The sequence below is a fragment of the Dipodomys ordii genome, unplaced genomic scaffold (assembly GCF_000151885.1).
Source record: "Dipodomys ordii isolate 6190 unplaced genomic scaffold, Dord_2.0 Scaffold36, whole genome shotgun sequence".
NCBI classification, from domain to species: domain Eukaryota; kingdom Metazoa; phylum Chordata; class Mammalia; order Rodentia; family Heteromyidae; genus Dipodomys; species Dipodomys ordii.
In genome coordinates, this window is record NW_012267252.1 from 5,031,546 (window position 1) to 5,046,722 (window position 15,177).

Here is a 15,177-nt window from a genome sequence, read left to right on the forward strand (position 1 = left end):
AATTTCAGCTTACTGGATATTTTTGAGCTGCTGCTATGTTTATATAGCTCTCCATGGCTTAAAATCTAGTTTGGAAGCAAAGGTTTAAACATAAAATTATTATGAAAATAAAGTATTAAGCTGATTATAACCAGCAACTATGTGGGGAATGTATCCTATTAAAAATCATAGTGGCACCCTATGCTCTTATGTGCATCAGGTACTCTTTTTAGTGCATTTATATGAAGCATGTTTATCCTAACATTTATACTTCTAGCTAAGTATTATATCAGCATTTTACAGATAACGAATTTGAGGCACAGAGAGTGCCTGACTTACCCAAGATCACACACCAAGTAAGTGGAAATGCTGGGATAATCATAATGGTGGCTGGGACTTTTTCAGGGGGGCAGGATGTGTTTCTCTTCATGTATGTTCCTGAACTTAGCTTGAACTTGGCCTGGCTTTTTTGCTCAAGACTGACACACTATCACTTGAGAGCTACAGTTCCTCTTCCGGTTTTTGGTGATTAGTTGGAGATAAGAGTCTCATGGACTTTTTCTCCCTGGGCTGGTTTTCAACCTCAACCTCAAATCTCAGCCTCCTGAGTAGCTAGGATGATAAGCATGAGCCACTGGTGTCCAATGATGGTGGTTTTGTTACAATATCTTACATTAACAAACTTCAAGGAGACATTTGGTGAGTTGGTATATTTTTGTTTGCGCCCCTCACCCCCACCAGTTCTGGGGCTTGAATTCAATTCAGGGCCTCATGCTTGCTCAGCTTGTTTGGCTGACACTCTTCTTTTTGAGCCTTGCCTCTAGCTCCAAAGGTTCATTTGGGCTGGCTTAAGTGTGATGTTTGTGGTCTTGATGCTAAAGTAACCCTCTTTTGGTTATAGAAAATGTGTTTCTCGGGGCTGGGAAGGTGGCTCAGTGGTAGAGCGCTTACCTTACATGCCTGAGGCCCTCGGTTCCATTCCTCAGCACCACATAAGCAAAAAGAAAAAAGCCAGAAGTGGCGCTGTGGCTCAAGTGGTAGAGCGCTAGGCTTTTGCTGAAGAGCTGAGGGACAGCGAGCGCCCAGGCCCAGAGTTCAGGCTCCAGGACCGGACCCCCCCCCCCGAAAAAAAAAAAAAAGAAAATGTGTTTCTCCATCTATGTAAAACAGTCCTGGTCTTCTTTGTTTACTCTGAATCTTGACTTAGCTACTTTGTCATTAAAAAGAAAAAGAGCCAGAATTTCATTTTAGGAAAACTACAGCTTATATAACAATGGCATTTTGAAACTTAGTCTGAACTCTGCTAATTTATATGAATCTAAGCAAGTTATTTTGATCACCTCTGCTAAAAAAGAAAAAAAAAAGCAGATGCTACATCCAAACTAAGCTTTTCCTGGATAAATTAAGAAAACAATTACCAAAGTATTCCAGAGAGAAATGTCTTTAGTCCCTTGATGCTCCAAGGGTTATTAAAGTTTTACCTGCAGATAACCAAGACTTCCAGAAGTTACAAGTCATTTACTTCATTCACTGCAGCTAAGAGAGGCCTGTGCTGCTGCCTCATAGGATTATTTCTTGCTGCATTTAACATGCATTAACAAGCATTTGGAAAGAGTTGAATTTCTTCTAGAAAGCTGAGTTGGCTTCTTGAGATCCTGTCCCTCCCCTCCAAAAACAAAGAGGGGGCAGACTTTGAATTAAGTTCTTCAGGAGCAAGTTTTACTAAGTCATTGAGATCTTCTTACATAAGACATGAAAATCCAAGAATTCACACATGATGAGATTTTTTAAAATTATTTATTTAAAACTCTCAGCAGGGTGCTGATGGCTCACATCTGTAATCCTAGCTACTCTGGAGGCTGAGATCTAAGGATCATGGTTTGAACCAGCCTGGGCAGAAAAGTTTATGAAACCTTTTTTTGTTTATTTGTTGGTTTTTGTCAATCATGGGGCTTGAACTCTGGGCCTGGGCACTGTCCCTGAGCTCTTCATCTCAAGGGGAGTGCTCTACCACTTGAGTCACAATGCCACTTCTGGTTTTCTTGTGGCTAATTGGAGACAATTGGACTTCCTTGCCCAGTCTGGCTTTGAACCATGATCTCAGCCTCCTCTGAGTAGCCAGGATTATAGGCATGAGCCACTGGCTCATAAGACTCTTTATCTCCAATAAACTCAGAAAAGCCATAAGTGACACCTGGCTCAAGTGGTAGAGGGCTAGCCTTGAGCACAAATTGGCTCAGGGACACCATCTAGGCCTTGAGTTCAAGCCCCAGGACCACTTCTCTCCAACCCCCCCCCAAAAAAAAATCACCTCCTTATTTTTCCTACATACCCTTTGTATTTTAAATGTGTTTTTGTTTTCCTCTACCAGTCCTGCCTCCATCATTCCTTACTACAATTAACCACTAAAAAAAGACAGAAGTAGAGCTGTGACTCAGGCGGTATGTAGAGCACTAACCTTGAGTGAAAAAGATGAAATGCAGCCAGGGCCCTGAGTAAGCCCAGGACCAAAAAACAAAACAAAAATCAGTGAATCTCCTCTTGACCCTCCGTACTCTTATTTAAAGAAAGTAAAAACAAAGCAGAGTGAGTTACATTTTATCCATTGTCCTTTCTTTTTTCTGATAGGTCATGGGGCTTGAACTTGGGCTTGGGTGCTGACCCTCAGCTCTTCGGCTCAAGGCGAGCGCTCTACCGCTTGAACCACAGCACCACTTGCCATTTTCTGGTGGTTAATTGGAGATAAGAGTCTCATGGACTGTCCTGCCCTGGCTGGCTTTGAACCTGGATCCTCAGATCTCAGCCTCCTGAGTAGCTAGGATTACAGGCGTGAGCCACCAGCGCCCGGCTATTGTCTTTTTTTTTTTTTTTAAAGAATTGATCATTTGTTTCTAAGATAAAGTTGGACATGACTATGTTTTACAAAAAAAGACAAAAAAAAAGTGTCATGGATTACTTCTATAGGAGGAGTTCAGCCAAATGATTATTTGTCTCAGGAAGTCAAAGCACAAAATGGCCAAACAAAAATTTTAAAGGTACTAAATTTCTAACTAAACCTATTCTGTATTTTACTTTAGATCAAGAGAAAACATGTGACAATCCTTGAACACTAATTCTTTTTTTTTCTTTTTTTCTTTCTTTCTTTTTTTTTTGGGTCCGGGTCATAGGGCCTAAACTCTGGGCCTGGGTGCTGTCCCTCAGCTCTTCAGCTCAAGGCTAGCACTCTACCACTGGAGCCACAGCGCCACTTCCGGCTTTTTTCATTTTGCTTATGTGGTGCTGAGGAATCGAACCCAGGGCCTCAGGCATGCAAGGCATGCGCTCTACCACTGAGCCATCTTCCCAGCCCCTGAACACTAATTCTTAATTAAATAGTTATTTTCAGATCAGTGTTTCTCTATTGAATGTGATAGGGTAAGACTCTTTGTATACAACTTCTCCCCATAAGAGGGCACTCTGGATCTCTCCCCTCAGATGCTTCCTAAGCAGTTACACAAGGCTTCCAGTTTGACTCCCACACGTCTTCTCAGGCTTTAAGACCTATGATCCCTTCCTCTCTTCTCTTTACCTCCTCTCACTCAAGAAGCTTTCAGGCTTAGCATGCTGCTTATGTAGAAAGCCAACAAGGCTCTGAGTTCAAACCCTCAAACTGCCACTAAGAAAAGCAGCAGCAGCTTTGGATGTGATTGTGCACCTATGGTTTTGTTTGTTGAAGTACTTTTTTTGTTGTTGTTTTTTCTTTTCAATGGAGGAAAGGGAGTTGAACTCAGGTGCTCTGCCACTTGAACCATACCTCCACCCTTTTTGCTTTAGTTATTTTTCAAATAGTCTTGCTTTTTGCCTGGGCTATCTTGGATTGAGATCTTTCTATTTATGCTGCTCATCAGCAGGTATGCACCACAGCTTTTTCTGTTGAGATGGGTTTCTTGAGGGCTGTTTGCCTGAGCTGGCCTTGAACTGCTATCCTCCCAGTTTCAGCATCCTGAAGTGTTTGCTATTTTTGATGTTCAGTTTTCCAGATCCTCTCAACTTTCCAAATGGTGACCCTTTAGTCTGCCAGCATTAAGCTTCAGTTCACTGGTACTGGTGTAGCACATGATGGATATTAAATACAATCACAAAACTGAGGTCCTATAAGACCTCTTCTGGGTTTATCCTCCCCCAAAATTTAATTTTCCCCATAATATTTGTATATTATGAGTATGGTTAGTCTGATAGTCTTGGCAATGTATATACAGATTTGGTTTCATTACTATGATCACCCTTGGGAGTGGGAGGAACAGGTATTGGTGAAAGGCAGTTCTAGTGTTATTATGCTTCCTTTTTATATTTTACGTATTATCTTTAATGAACTGTTTAAAAAAAATTCATGCTAGACTAATTCACAATACCAACCCTGCCACAGTTAAATGTTAGAATTCCTAGCTCACAATTAGATTTTTTTAATGGATTGACTTAGCCTTGTGAATGTCAGATTAGATAGAAGGTTCTAGACTTAGGTTATTTCAGTTCCTAGATATAGGAACTCCTTGTTTCACTAAAGGGTTAACTGGTAGAGTTAGTGAATGGTTTTTTAGCTGCAGGGGTTTTTGAAAAGAGATGTAGGAATTCAGCTGTTAATTGAATTCTTGAGGCATAGACCCATGGTCATTGAAAAAATTTGAGTGAGCAAAAATTCTCTTGCTTTGCTTCTAGTTTATGCATTGTTTTATAAGGCAAGAATTATTTTTAAGAGGGTATTATGCCTATTTATGCTGATTGGATATTTTATATGATAGTGACATTTTGAAAGATCTTAGGTAATGTCTTTGGTCCCTTGTATTGCTTCTCTCTGTTTTTTCATCACTTACTTCCCCAAGTCTGCTGCACTTTTCCCCCTATTTTTTGACTATTTCATGAGGAAAGTTTTAACAATACACAGAAAGTTAACTGCCTGGAGTCTTTTAAATATAAGTAACACGCAACCAGTAATAAGCTGTCGGTTGTTTTTTTGCTGCCTGCAAAGAAACATAAACACAGCGCTCATTTCTGGCAGGTTTTTACTGTCAGAGTTTCTCCTATTATATTTATCTTACAATTTGCCAGGGGGTGAAGTTATTAAGTTTTAGCAGCAGCCATCGATCAAGTTCACAAGTTAACACGATAAAGGCTCTGTGCCGCTCCGATCCGGGGAAATGATGATCCTCACTCGGTAATTAACTAAATGAGAAAGTTAAATCTTACTTGAGAGCTGGGAGAGATGAAAGAGAGGTGTTTGTCAGTTTCTCAGTGGAAATTAGAAGCAGTTTTCTGCAATTCCCTAAGCTGCTGCTCTGTCATATTTTACATAAGCACTGGGAAAACGTCTTGTAATTAGTGCTGTCATGGAGGATTTTTTTTTTTTTTTTTTTTTGCTGAAGGATGTTGGAATAATTCATTAGATTATCAAGAAAGGCTTGTGTCCTGAAATGATTAGCACAGTGAAATTTAAACCATTAACGATAACAAGTTTAGAGCTTGCTGCAGTGCAGAGGCACCCGGGGTATGTCTGTGCCTGTTTCAATCATTTCTTATAATTAAACATTATGTCCTTTTTTTTTCTTTCTTCACTAGGACCCATCCAAAAAAATCCTTTTAAGGTGGCACTGTCTACATCAGTGGGTTTACCAGCCTTGGAGGTGTGTGTAGTTAGTAGCTATAGTAATGCAGCAGTAAATTAAACTGCTGTGAGTTTCTTGGGTTAGAACAAAAGAACCCATCACCCTGGAAGCTATAAAGTTGCATGAGGGAACACACTAAGGAAACAAGTCTCAGTTTTGAAACCTAAAACTGTGAATCAACCTGTCAATTTATCTAGATCAAAAACTAGGAAACAACCAAAATGATAGAAAAAAAGATTAGCCCGTGTCTCAGCCTTAAATAATCATATATGTACTGGGCCATTGTGAGTTCATTTCTTAGTGAATTTTATTTAACACAATTGGAATGATTGCAAGCTTTGTCTTGTTGGTTATTAGAAACTAGTCATATTCATAATGTGAACTTTCTCTGTGCTGACAAATCTGCCCCTTCCTGTCTTCCACATTCACTAATCAGATCTGACATATTTATGAGTTCACCTAATATGTAATCATATTTAGAAGAAGCTGTTAAAATATTAATACAATAATTCCACTGAGAAATATGATGTTTACTTCTGCTGAAATGTATGGCCCATTTTATATGTTTAGCCATAATTTCTTTTTATTTGGATTCCCACTCCCTTTCCTACCCTCCAAAAGGTAAAGGACTATACTTGTCTTTGTTTTTGTTTTCCTAGTACTGGAGTTTTAACTCAAAGCCTCATGCTTTCTAGGCAAGCACTCACACTGTCAGGCTAGCATCCCTCCTTTAAGATAGAGTCTGGTGGACTTTTCTGCCTAGGGTAACCTGGATCTTCCCAATCTCAGCCTCCCATATAGTGCATGCCACTGAGCCCAGCTATAGGTTGAGAAGGGGTCTTGAGAATTTTTATGCCCAGCCTGGCCTCAAACCATGATCATTCTATTATTTGTCTCCCAAGTACCTAGGAATAAAGTCATAGGCCAACAGCACCCAGTTAAGTAGTACTCCTTGATCACTGAAAGTTATAAAGTTTGTTTTGTTTTGTGCTGGTCCTGGGGCATAAACTAGGACCTGAACTTCTTTGCTCAAGGTTAGTGTTCTACCACTTGAGCCACAGCTCCGCTTCTGGCTTTTTGATGGTTAGTTGGAGATAAGCATCTCACAGACTTTTTTGTCTGGGCTGGCTTTGAACTGTGATCCTCAGATCTCAGCTTTCTAAGAAACTAGTATTAGAGGCATGAGCCACTGGTACCTACCTGCAGCCACATCTTAAGCCATACCTCCAGCCCTAGTGTAGATATTGATATGAAACACATAGGGTAATGTCACATGTAATGACTTCAAAAACCTCCTCAAGCTCTTTTACACTTCAGAAGAAACCCAGACTCCTTATGAAGGTCCAGCAGTCTTAGAAGATCTAGCCCAAGGCTGCCTCATTTGTTACCACTTTGTCCCATATTACTTACTCTGCAACAACTACATCGGCTTTCTTGCAGCTCTTCACTTGAACTATCTAGGTAGCCTTCAGTCTTCTCTCTGGAAGGCTTTTTCACCAAGTCTTTACAAGACTGACCCTTTCTCATACGGAAATCAGTTAAAATGTCTCCTCCTTCAGCATTATTTCTTGAATGTCCCAGTTAAAGTAGGCTGGACTATTATTCTTTCTTCACAATACATATTAGTTTCTGAAATTGTCATATTTTTTTCGATATTTTACCCCAACTTCCCCCGAGAAGACGACCTGTGTACCTATTCACTGAAGTTCCTCCTAGCATCTGGTAAAGTGTCCAGCATAGAGAGTAGTCACTCAGTAAGTAATAGTTGGTTAATTGATACTGTCCAAGTTCCAGCCTTAATGGGAATTCTTATTCTGCCCCTCCTCGGAGCATCTTAATCCCTAGCACAACCCTTGCTCCTTTTATTCATGAAGCAATTCATCACCTTAATCATAATGTCCCCTTTCTCCTTCCACAGTATTCAATGCCAGAACCTTTCTGAAAGCCAAGTAGAATTCCTTAGATGTCTTTAATCATTTGTATTTCACTTGTTACAGTCCCTTCATCTAGTTCTTACAATGCAGATGCAAATGGTGTCCTATGTCTGAGACAGTGTCCTTTTTTATTTACCCCATTCTTCCTTCTGTTCAAAGCAGGGGGTTCATGAAAACTATAAACATTTGTCATTTCATCATGAAGTTAAGCCAGTCTGTGATATATTTTCCAGTCTGTACATGACAGCAAAATCAACACACTTAATTTTACAGTTGTAGTTATTAGGCCAGTTGGTATACACAAATGTGCGCTTTCTCTTCCTGACTTAGGCAGCAGCTACAGGGACATTATTGGTCATTTTGAAACTGAGTAGTACTTGTCATGTGGTTGGTTTTGTTGTTTGTCTGTTTGGGTTTTAGAGGGAAGGGGTTTACTCCTTAGCCTTTGTGAACTATGCTGGAAGAAAGTCCTAGTAATAATTAACTCTTTTTATTTTGTGTGCTTATCATCTGACTTAACAGCTCTTTCCCATTTTCTTACACTCCTTCCCATTCTTCCATCCATCCATCATTCATTCATTCTTCCATCCCTCTATCCCAAGATAATTGTTAACTATAAAAGAAAAAGCAGTAGAAAACCAGGCACAGGTGGCTCACTGCTGTTCTAGCTATTCAGGAGGCTGAAATCTGACGATTACAGTTCAAAGCGAGCCCAGGCAGGCAAGTACATGAAACTCCTTGTCTCTCCAGTTAACTACCCTCACCCCCTTCCCCACACCACACTTTAGGGGGGAAAAAAAGGCTGGACTGGGACTGAGGCTTAGTGGTAGAGTGCTTGCCTAGCATGCATGACGCCCTGGATTTAATTCCTCAGTACCACATAGACAGAAAAAGCCAGAAGTGGCACTGTGGCTCAAGTGGTAGAGTGCTAGCCTTGAGCAAAAGAAGTTCAGGGACAGTGTCCAGGTCCTGAGTTCAAGCCCCAGAACTGGCCAAAAAAAAAGAAAGAAAAGAAAAAAAGCTGAGCTGTGGCTTAAATGGTAGAAAGCCAGCCTTGAGCAAAAAAAAAAAAGCTTAGGGCAGCTCCCAGGCCTTGAATTTAAGCCCCAGGACCAGAACAACAACAAAAAAAGCAGTGAAGATGTGTAGGGGTGGCAAAAAATTTCTGTTAAACAAATTATGTTAAGCAGCATCTTCCAACTCTTTCCCCATGGGCATCTTTATCAAAAGTCAGTTGTCTGCTGGGCAGTTGTGACTCACACCTGTACTTCTGGCTACTCAGGAGGTGAGGGCTAAGGGTCGTGGTTTGAAACCAGGTTTGATTGCGTACAGCTGTAATCCCAGCACTCAGGATGATCCTAAATCAAAGCTAACCTGGGGCACATAGTAAGTTGCAGGCCAGCCTAGGCTATAGAGTGAGACCCTGTCTTGAGTAAGAGAGAAAACATTAAAAGAAAAAAAAATCAACTGGTCATATATGAATGTTTCTAGAGTTTCTGTTCTGGTCCATTGGTAATATACTTTGACCTTTCACAAAAATTAATCTGTCTTGATTACTATTACAAACCTTGAAATTCAGTATTGTGGGCCTTCTATCGCTTATTTTTCAAGAGCATGTTTACTATATGTAATTCCTTTGCAGTTTTTCTTCCTCTCACCCCTACCTTCAAATTACATAGTTCAATTTTTACATAATGTACAATAAATATAATGCCTGAATTTGCTTACCCTTCCTCCTTTCCTGTACTCATGCTCGTTGCCCTTTCCCCTCAAACCCTCTACATTCCTATACAGATTTTTAGAATCAGTATGTCAATTTGCCTGCTGAGACTTTGATTGATACCATACTAATTTTTTAAATTGATTTGGAAAGAATGAACATTTAGCAATATTGAATCCAATTTATGAATATATCTCCCCATTCATTTAAATCTCTTTAAAATTTTCCTCACAATGTTTTATAGTTTTACAGGTATTATACATTTGGCAAATTTATTCCCAGATTGTTTCTTGATTTATTTTTGTTGTTCTATAAATTATGGGCCATGGTTTTAAAAAATACCTTCTCAAGGTATTGTGCCACATATTTGGAGGCTAAGATAGAGGAGGGTTGCAACCTTAATGTCAGCATGATTGTCTCAAAAGTGAAATGAATACTTTTTCCCCCCCTCGAGGCTAGTATTCTGCCACTTGAACTACAGCTTCACTTCTGGCTTTTCTCTGGCTTTTTGGTAGTTAATGAGATATAAGAGTTTCAGAGACTTTCTTGCTTGGTCTGGCTTTTGAACCACAATCCTGAGATATCCCAACCTCTTGAATAGCTGGGATTATAGATGTGAGCCAACAGTGCATGGGTCAGTGTTTAGTCTTAAGGTATTTAGTGATCTGAAAAGGGACTGTGAAACTTAGGATGATCTGTTCCTTATCTTACTTGGGTGTTGTCTACATGGGCCATGTGCACCTATGAAAATTCATTGAGCTGTACACTTAACATTATGCCCTTTTGTGTATATTATACTTAAATAAAAATCAAAATGGAAAAGTTTATATTATATAGTAAGAAGAAACAAGAGCTGCAAAAAGAGGGGAAAAGCCTAATTCAGCGTCATAAATTATTAATAGTGTTAAGCCAATCACCAATATCTCACCTATATTCCTAGTTAATCAGGAGGCTAGGATCTGGAAGATTTCTGCTTGAAGCCATCTTGGACAGGTAAGTCCATGAGACTTTTTATCTCTACGTACCCACCAAAAAATTGGAAGTGGACCTGTGGCTTAAGTTGGTAGAGTGCTAGCCTTAAGTAAAAGAAAACAACAACAACAACAAACACCTCAGGAATAGGGCCCAGGCACTGAGTTTACATCTCCAAAATAACAAGCAAAAAGCTGGGCTGACAGGGTGCCTGGCTAAACAAGTCAGCCGAATAAGTATGAAGCCTTGAGTTAAGTTTTTAAGAATGTAGAGTTATAGTTTTGGAATATAGTTCAATGATAGAGTGCTTGCCTATCTTGCAAGAGGTACTTGGTTAGATCCCTAACATGAGGCCTGGGAGTTATTGAGCACTTCTATGTGTGCTAGGTGGGGTGCAAAGTGTGCTTTTCATGAAGTATTCTTTGCTTTCTTGTGTTTTTGTTTTGATGTTGTAGTACTAGAGTTTAAACTCAGCATCTTACACTTACTAAGCAGGTGCTCTATCATTTAACTACTCCAGTACATTCCTGTTTTGGAGGGTTTGTTTTTTGTTTTTTGGTGGGTAGTGCGGCTTGAACTCTGGGCCTGGGCACTGTCCCTTAGCTCTTCAGCTCAAGACTAGTACTCTACCACTTGAGCCATAGCGCCACTTCCAGTTTTCTGGTGATTAATTGGAGATAAGAATCTCACAGACTTTCCTGCCCAGGCTGGCTTAGAACCTCGATTCTCAGATCTCAGCCTCCTCAGTAGCTAAGATTACAGGCGTGAGCCACCAGCACCCGGCTCCTGTTTGTTTTTGATCTTCACAAAAATCTAATGAACTACATTCTAGTATTATCCCCTGTTTTATAGATGAGAGAAATAGACACTGAAAGATGAAGTTATTTATTCTAGGTCACACCACTGGTAAATTGAGGAGATAGAATTTGAAAGTAGGTCTTTCCATTGCTGAGGTAAAGCTTTTAAAACAGCGCAGTATGGGCTTGTGTTTAGAAATAGCTATTTGAAGTAACAAGGGCTCTCAAGTATATTTCTTTCTTTATGAGGAGACACTCTTTATTTTTTTTGGAAGGGTAGTGACTATAAAGTTGCTAAAATCACCTAGAATAATTGGCAAATACATGGGATTACATTTTACTCTTTATTTCTAATGTCCAAACGTTTATGTCTTATTTATGAAATCATAAGAAAGGTACCAAAGTCTTGAATGAAGGTTAGCTTTCACAGCAAAATAAAGAACTTTGTTAAGTCTTTAGGCAGTTTAATCTGAGAGCCACTGATGAAAGAATAGCTTCCTGTGATTATAGAAATACCTGGTTTGTTAAGAATAAAAGCAGAATCGGGCTGGGAAGGTGGCTCAGTGGTAGAGCGCTTGCCTTGCATGCATGAGGCCCTGAGTTCGATTCCTCAGCACCACATAAGCAGGGGGGAAAAAAGCTGGAAGTGGTGCTATGGCTCAAGTGGTAGAGCGCTAGCCTTGAGCTGAAGAGCTGAGGGACAGCGCCCAGGCCCACGCTGGACCCAAAAATAAATAAATAAATAAAATATTTCTAAAAAAAGAAACACATTAATTAACCTAAGCTTCAATTTCCTCATCTGTAAAATAAGGGTATTTTCTCCCTTGATGTTGCCATAAGGCTTAAATTAGACATGTAAAATCCTTAGCACAATATCTAGTATATTTGCAGTTGTATATTATTAGGGGCTGGGAAGGTGGCTCAGTGATAGAGTGCTTGCCTCACATGCATGAGGCCCTGGGTTCAATTCCTCAACACCACATAAGCAGAAAAAGCCAGAAGTAGGGCTGTGTCTCAAGTGATAGAGCACTAGCCTTGAGCTGAAGAGCTGAGGGACAGCGCCCAGGCCCAGAGTTCAGGCCCCACGACCAGACCCAAAAAAAAAAAAAGCAGAATCATTTTTATTACCTTGCTATTGGCATTTTTGTGCTTTAACCAGCAAAGATTTTAACACAGAACTCAGGTCCATTTCCACCTTTTAAAAGATGAGAAAATACATAAACAAAAACAAAGTGATTTTGGTTGTTGGGATGAGTAAGTGGCATTTGGTCAAGCTTATAAACTCACATATTTGTTAGCCCTCTAAACTACACCACATTTCACGAGTTTTGCTTTGCTCTGATGCAAACAAATACCTTACACAAAAAGCATCCCTGAAGTCCCCAAGGCTTGTGTTCAACAAAGTTCTTCTCAATCATTTTAAGTCTATTTCATAGACAATGGGCATTTATGCTAGACAACCTTCAGCTGCACATCCCAGCTTGTTGTTTATTGGTTTTAGCTCTTTCCTTATAAACAGATGACTACATGTTCTTTTTTTGGCCAGTCCTGGGGCTTGAATTCAGCACCTGGGAAATGTCCCTGAGGTTTTGTTTGTTGTTTTGTTTTGCTTAAGGCTAGCACCCTACCACTTCTGGCTTTTTGGTGGTTAATCAGGGATAAGAATCTCACAGACTTTCCTGCCTAGGCTGGTTTCGAGCATCTATCCTCAGATCTCAACCTCCTTAGCAGCTATGCTTACAGGCATGGGCCCAACTTACATGTTACTCTTGAAATACACTGATTTCTGCTGTGTATTCAGGTACCATTTGTAAAAAGGTCTGCATATAGGGCTTAATATTGATAAAAAGAGGCAAACTACCTTTAAATAGCGGATTGTCCAAATTTTCTATATCTTGCACTTGAATGTGTAGGCAGAGATACATTCTAGAGTAACATGGATCTCCCTGCCAGATTGGAGTCATCTCAGGCAAATAACCAAAGATCCAACACGTTTCAAAGCATATGTTTCTTCAGTGTATTAGAAATTTCTGTTGTTTCTCCAAGTGTCCTCCAACTTCAAACTTGGATATGTTCATTGTCTCAATTTATCCAATCCATCAACAAATTCAATTGAATCTGCCTTCAAAATACATTGAATCCCAGTTATTTCCCTCCACCTTACAGCTGCCTCTCTAGTCCAAAAGATTCTTTTGTCTTTTGTGGAAAGTTGAAATATAAGTAACCTCTTAGTTGCCCTCCTTAGGATCACTCCTGTCCCCTTGAGTTTGTTCTCATAGCAGAGGTCTTTTCATGTTCCCATGTATCTCATGCCTCTGATTGTCCCTGTCTGCTCTCATCCTCCACACTTTTGTTGCTTGGTTGATTTAGTCTCCATATCTTATTAGTCAAAGCCCCAGAGTCAGCAGAGAGACCATAAAGTCCATTCCTGGTGGAAGAGCTACACTTGTGTAGAGAAGGAGCTAGAATTGTTTGGAGACACTTCTAAAAGTTATTTACCATTACTGATTGACCTGGACAACACAACTCGGATTATGTCTTGTTCACTCAATTCCAGTCACACTAGGACCTCTGCTGTCAAAATTCCTCTCACTGCCAGGTAAGCATGCTCATACCTGTAATCCTAGATCCTCAGGATGGCTGAAATCTGAAGATCATGGTTTGAAGCCAGCCTGGGGGCAGAAAAATTATGAAACTTTATCTCAAATTAAACAACGAAAAAACAAGAAGTGGTGCTGTGGCTCAAGTGATAGAGTTACAGCCTTGAACAAAAAGCCAATCGAGAGCCTGAGACCCTGAGTTCTACAGGTAGAAAGTCTGGCCCAGCTTAGCTGTGTTTGTTGCTCAGGGTAGGGTATCACAAGTCTTAAATCACTATGTTGGCCAGTCTAATTCTTATGTGGAACCTCCTAAATCCTCTCAAGTCATTTAACTCCAAGAATCTGATCGTATTCCTCTTACCCACATGTCCTATCCCCTTCCTCTTCTACACCATTGAAGTGTGGAGGGAAAAAAACCTCTCTAGTTTGAAGACCTCATGTAATTAGGTCAGACCCACCTAAGTAATCCTAACCCTCTTCTTTCTCCCCCTTCCCCCCTCCAAGCCTTTTTTCTTTTTCTTTTTTCGTTTTAGAGACTGTATACATAGCCCAGGCTAGCCTTAAACTTCCAACCCACTTGCCTTAGCCTCTTGCGTGCTTGGACAGGCCCACACACCACTATGCCATATTTAGTATTCTATCATAAAGTTAACTGTTTTGAAGCCCCTACTTTAACCACAATAGTACCTACATTAGTGTTTGTTTGAATGATTGAGGGGAACCACATGTATGATGGAAATCTTGGGGAGACCATCTTAAAATGCCTACCATGAAAACATACACTTCATAGCACTATCTAGATTATATTTGCTAATTACTTGTTTATGTCTTGGGGGGGGGCAGTCCTGGGTCTTGAACTGAGGATCCTGGGCACTGTCCCTGAGCCTCCACTTGAACCACAGCACCACTTCCTGCTTTTTCTGAGTAGTTTATTGAAGAGTCTTACAGACTTTCCTGCCTGGACTGGCTTCAAACCAGGATCCACAGATCTTAGCCTCCTGAGTAGCTAGTATTACAGGTGTGAGTCATTGGCACCCAGGTTGTTTATGTTTTAGTAGAATATCCAAATGATAAGAGGCTTTTGGTTTTGCTCATTTTTATTCCTAGCAACAGGGATAATATTTGACACATTGTAGATGCTTGGTAAATATTTATTGAGTGAATCAGTTAATAACTATGGCTTGTAATTTTGATGGCTATGAAAGTGGATTTTTAAAAAAGAGTTATTTAAGCTTTACTTTCTAAGGTGGCATAGTCTCAAAATAATCATTGGCCTTCTTTGCATGAAGGACTTGACTATTAAAAATAAGTTGTAAGCAAGTAGATTTGTAAATATCCAGTAATTGCTATACGTAAACAAAGCAAATTAGCTTTTTTTTTGGGTCCAGTCATGGGGCCTGAAGTCTGGGCCTGGGCACTGTCCCTCAGCTCTTCACCTCAAGGCTAGCGCTCTACCACTTGAGCCACAGCACCACTTCCGGCTTTTTTTTTCTTTTTGCTTATGTGGTGCTGAGGAATTGAACCCAGGGCCTCAGG

The 15,177-nt window shown here is 40.1% G+C and overlaps 1 protein-coding gene across 1 annotated transcript in view; it reads left to right on the forward strand.

The window, feature by feature from the left end:
* The window catches only part of Btrc (beta-transducin repeat containing E3 ubiquitin protein ligase), a 165,268-nt gene that overhangs the window by 121,445 nt on the left and 28,646 nt on the right, over nucleotides 1-15,177 (forward strand). Inside the window, exon 6 of the mRNA XM_013017590.1 lies at nucleotides 13,429-13,640. Coding sequence (XP_012873044.1) covers nucleotides 13,429-13,640 — 212 coding nt within the window. The remainder of the gene's footprint in view (nucleotides 1-13,428; nucleotides 13,641-15,177) is intronic.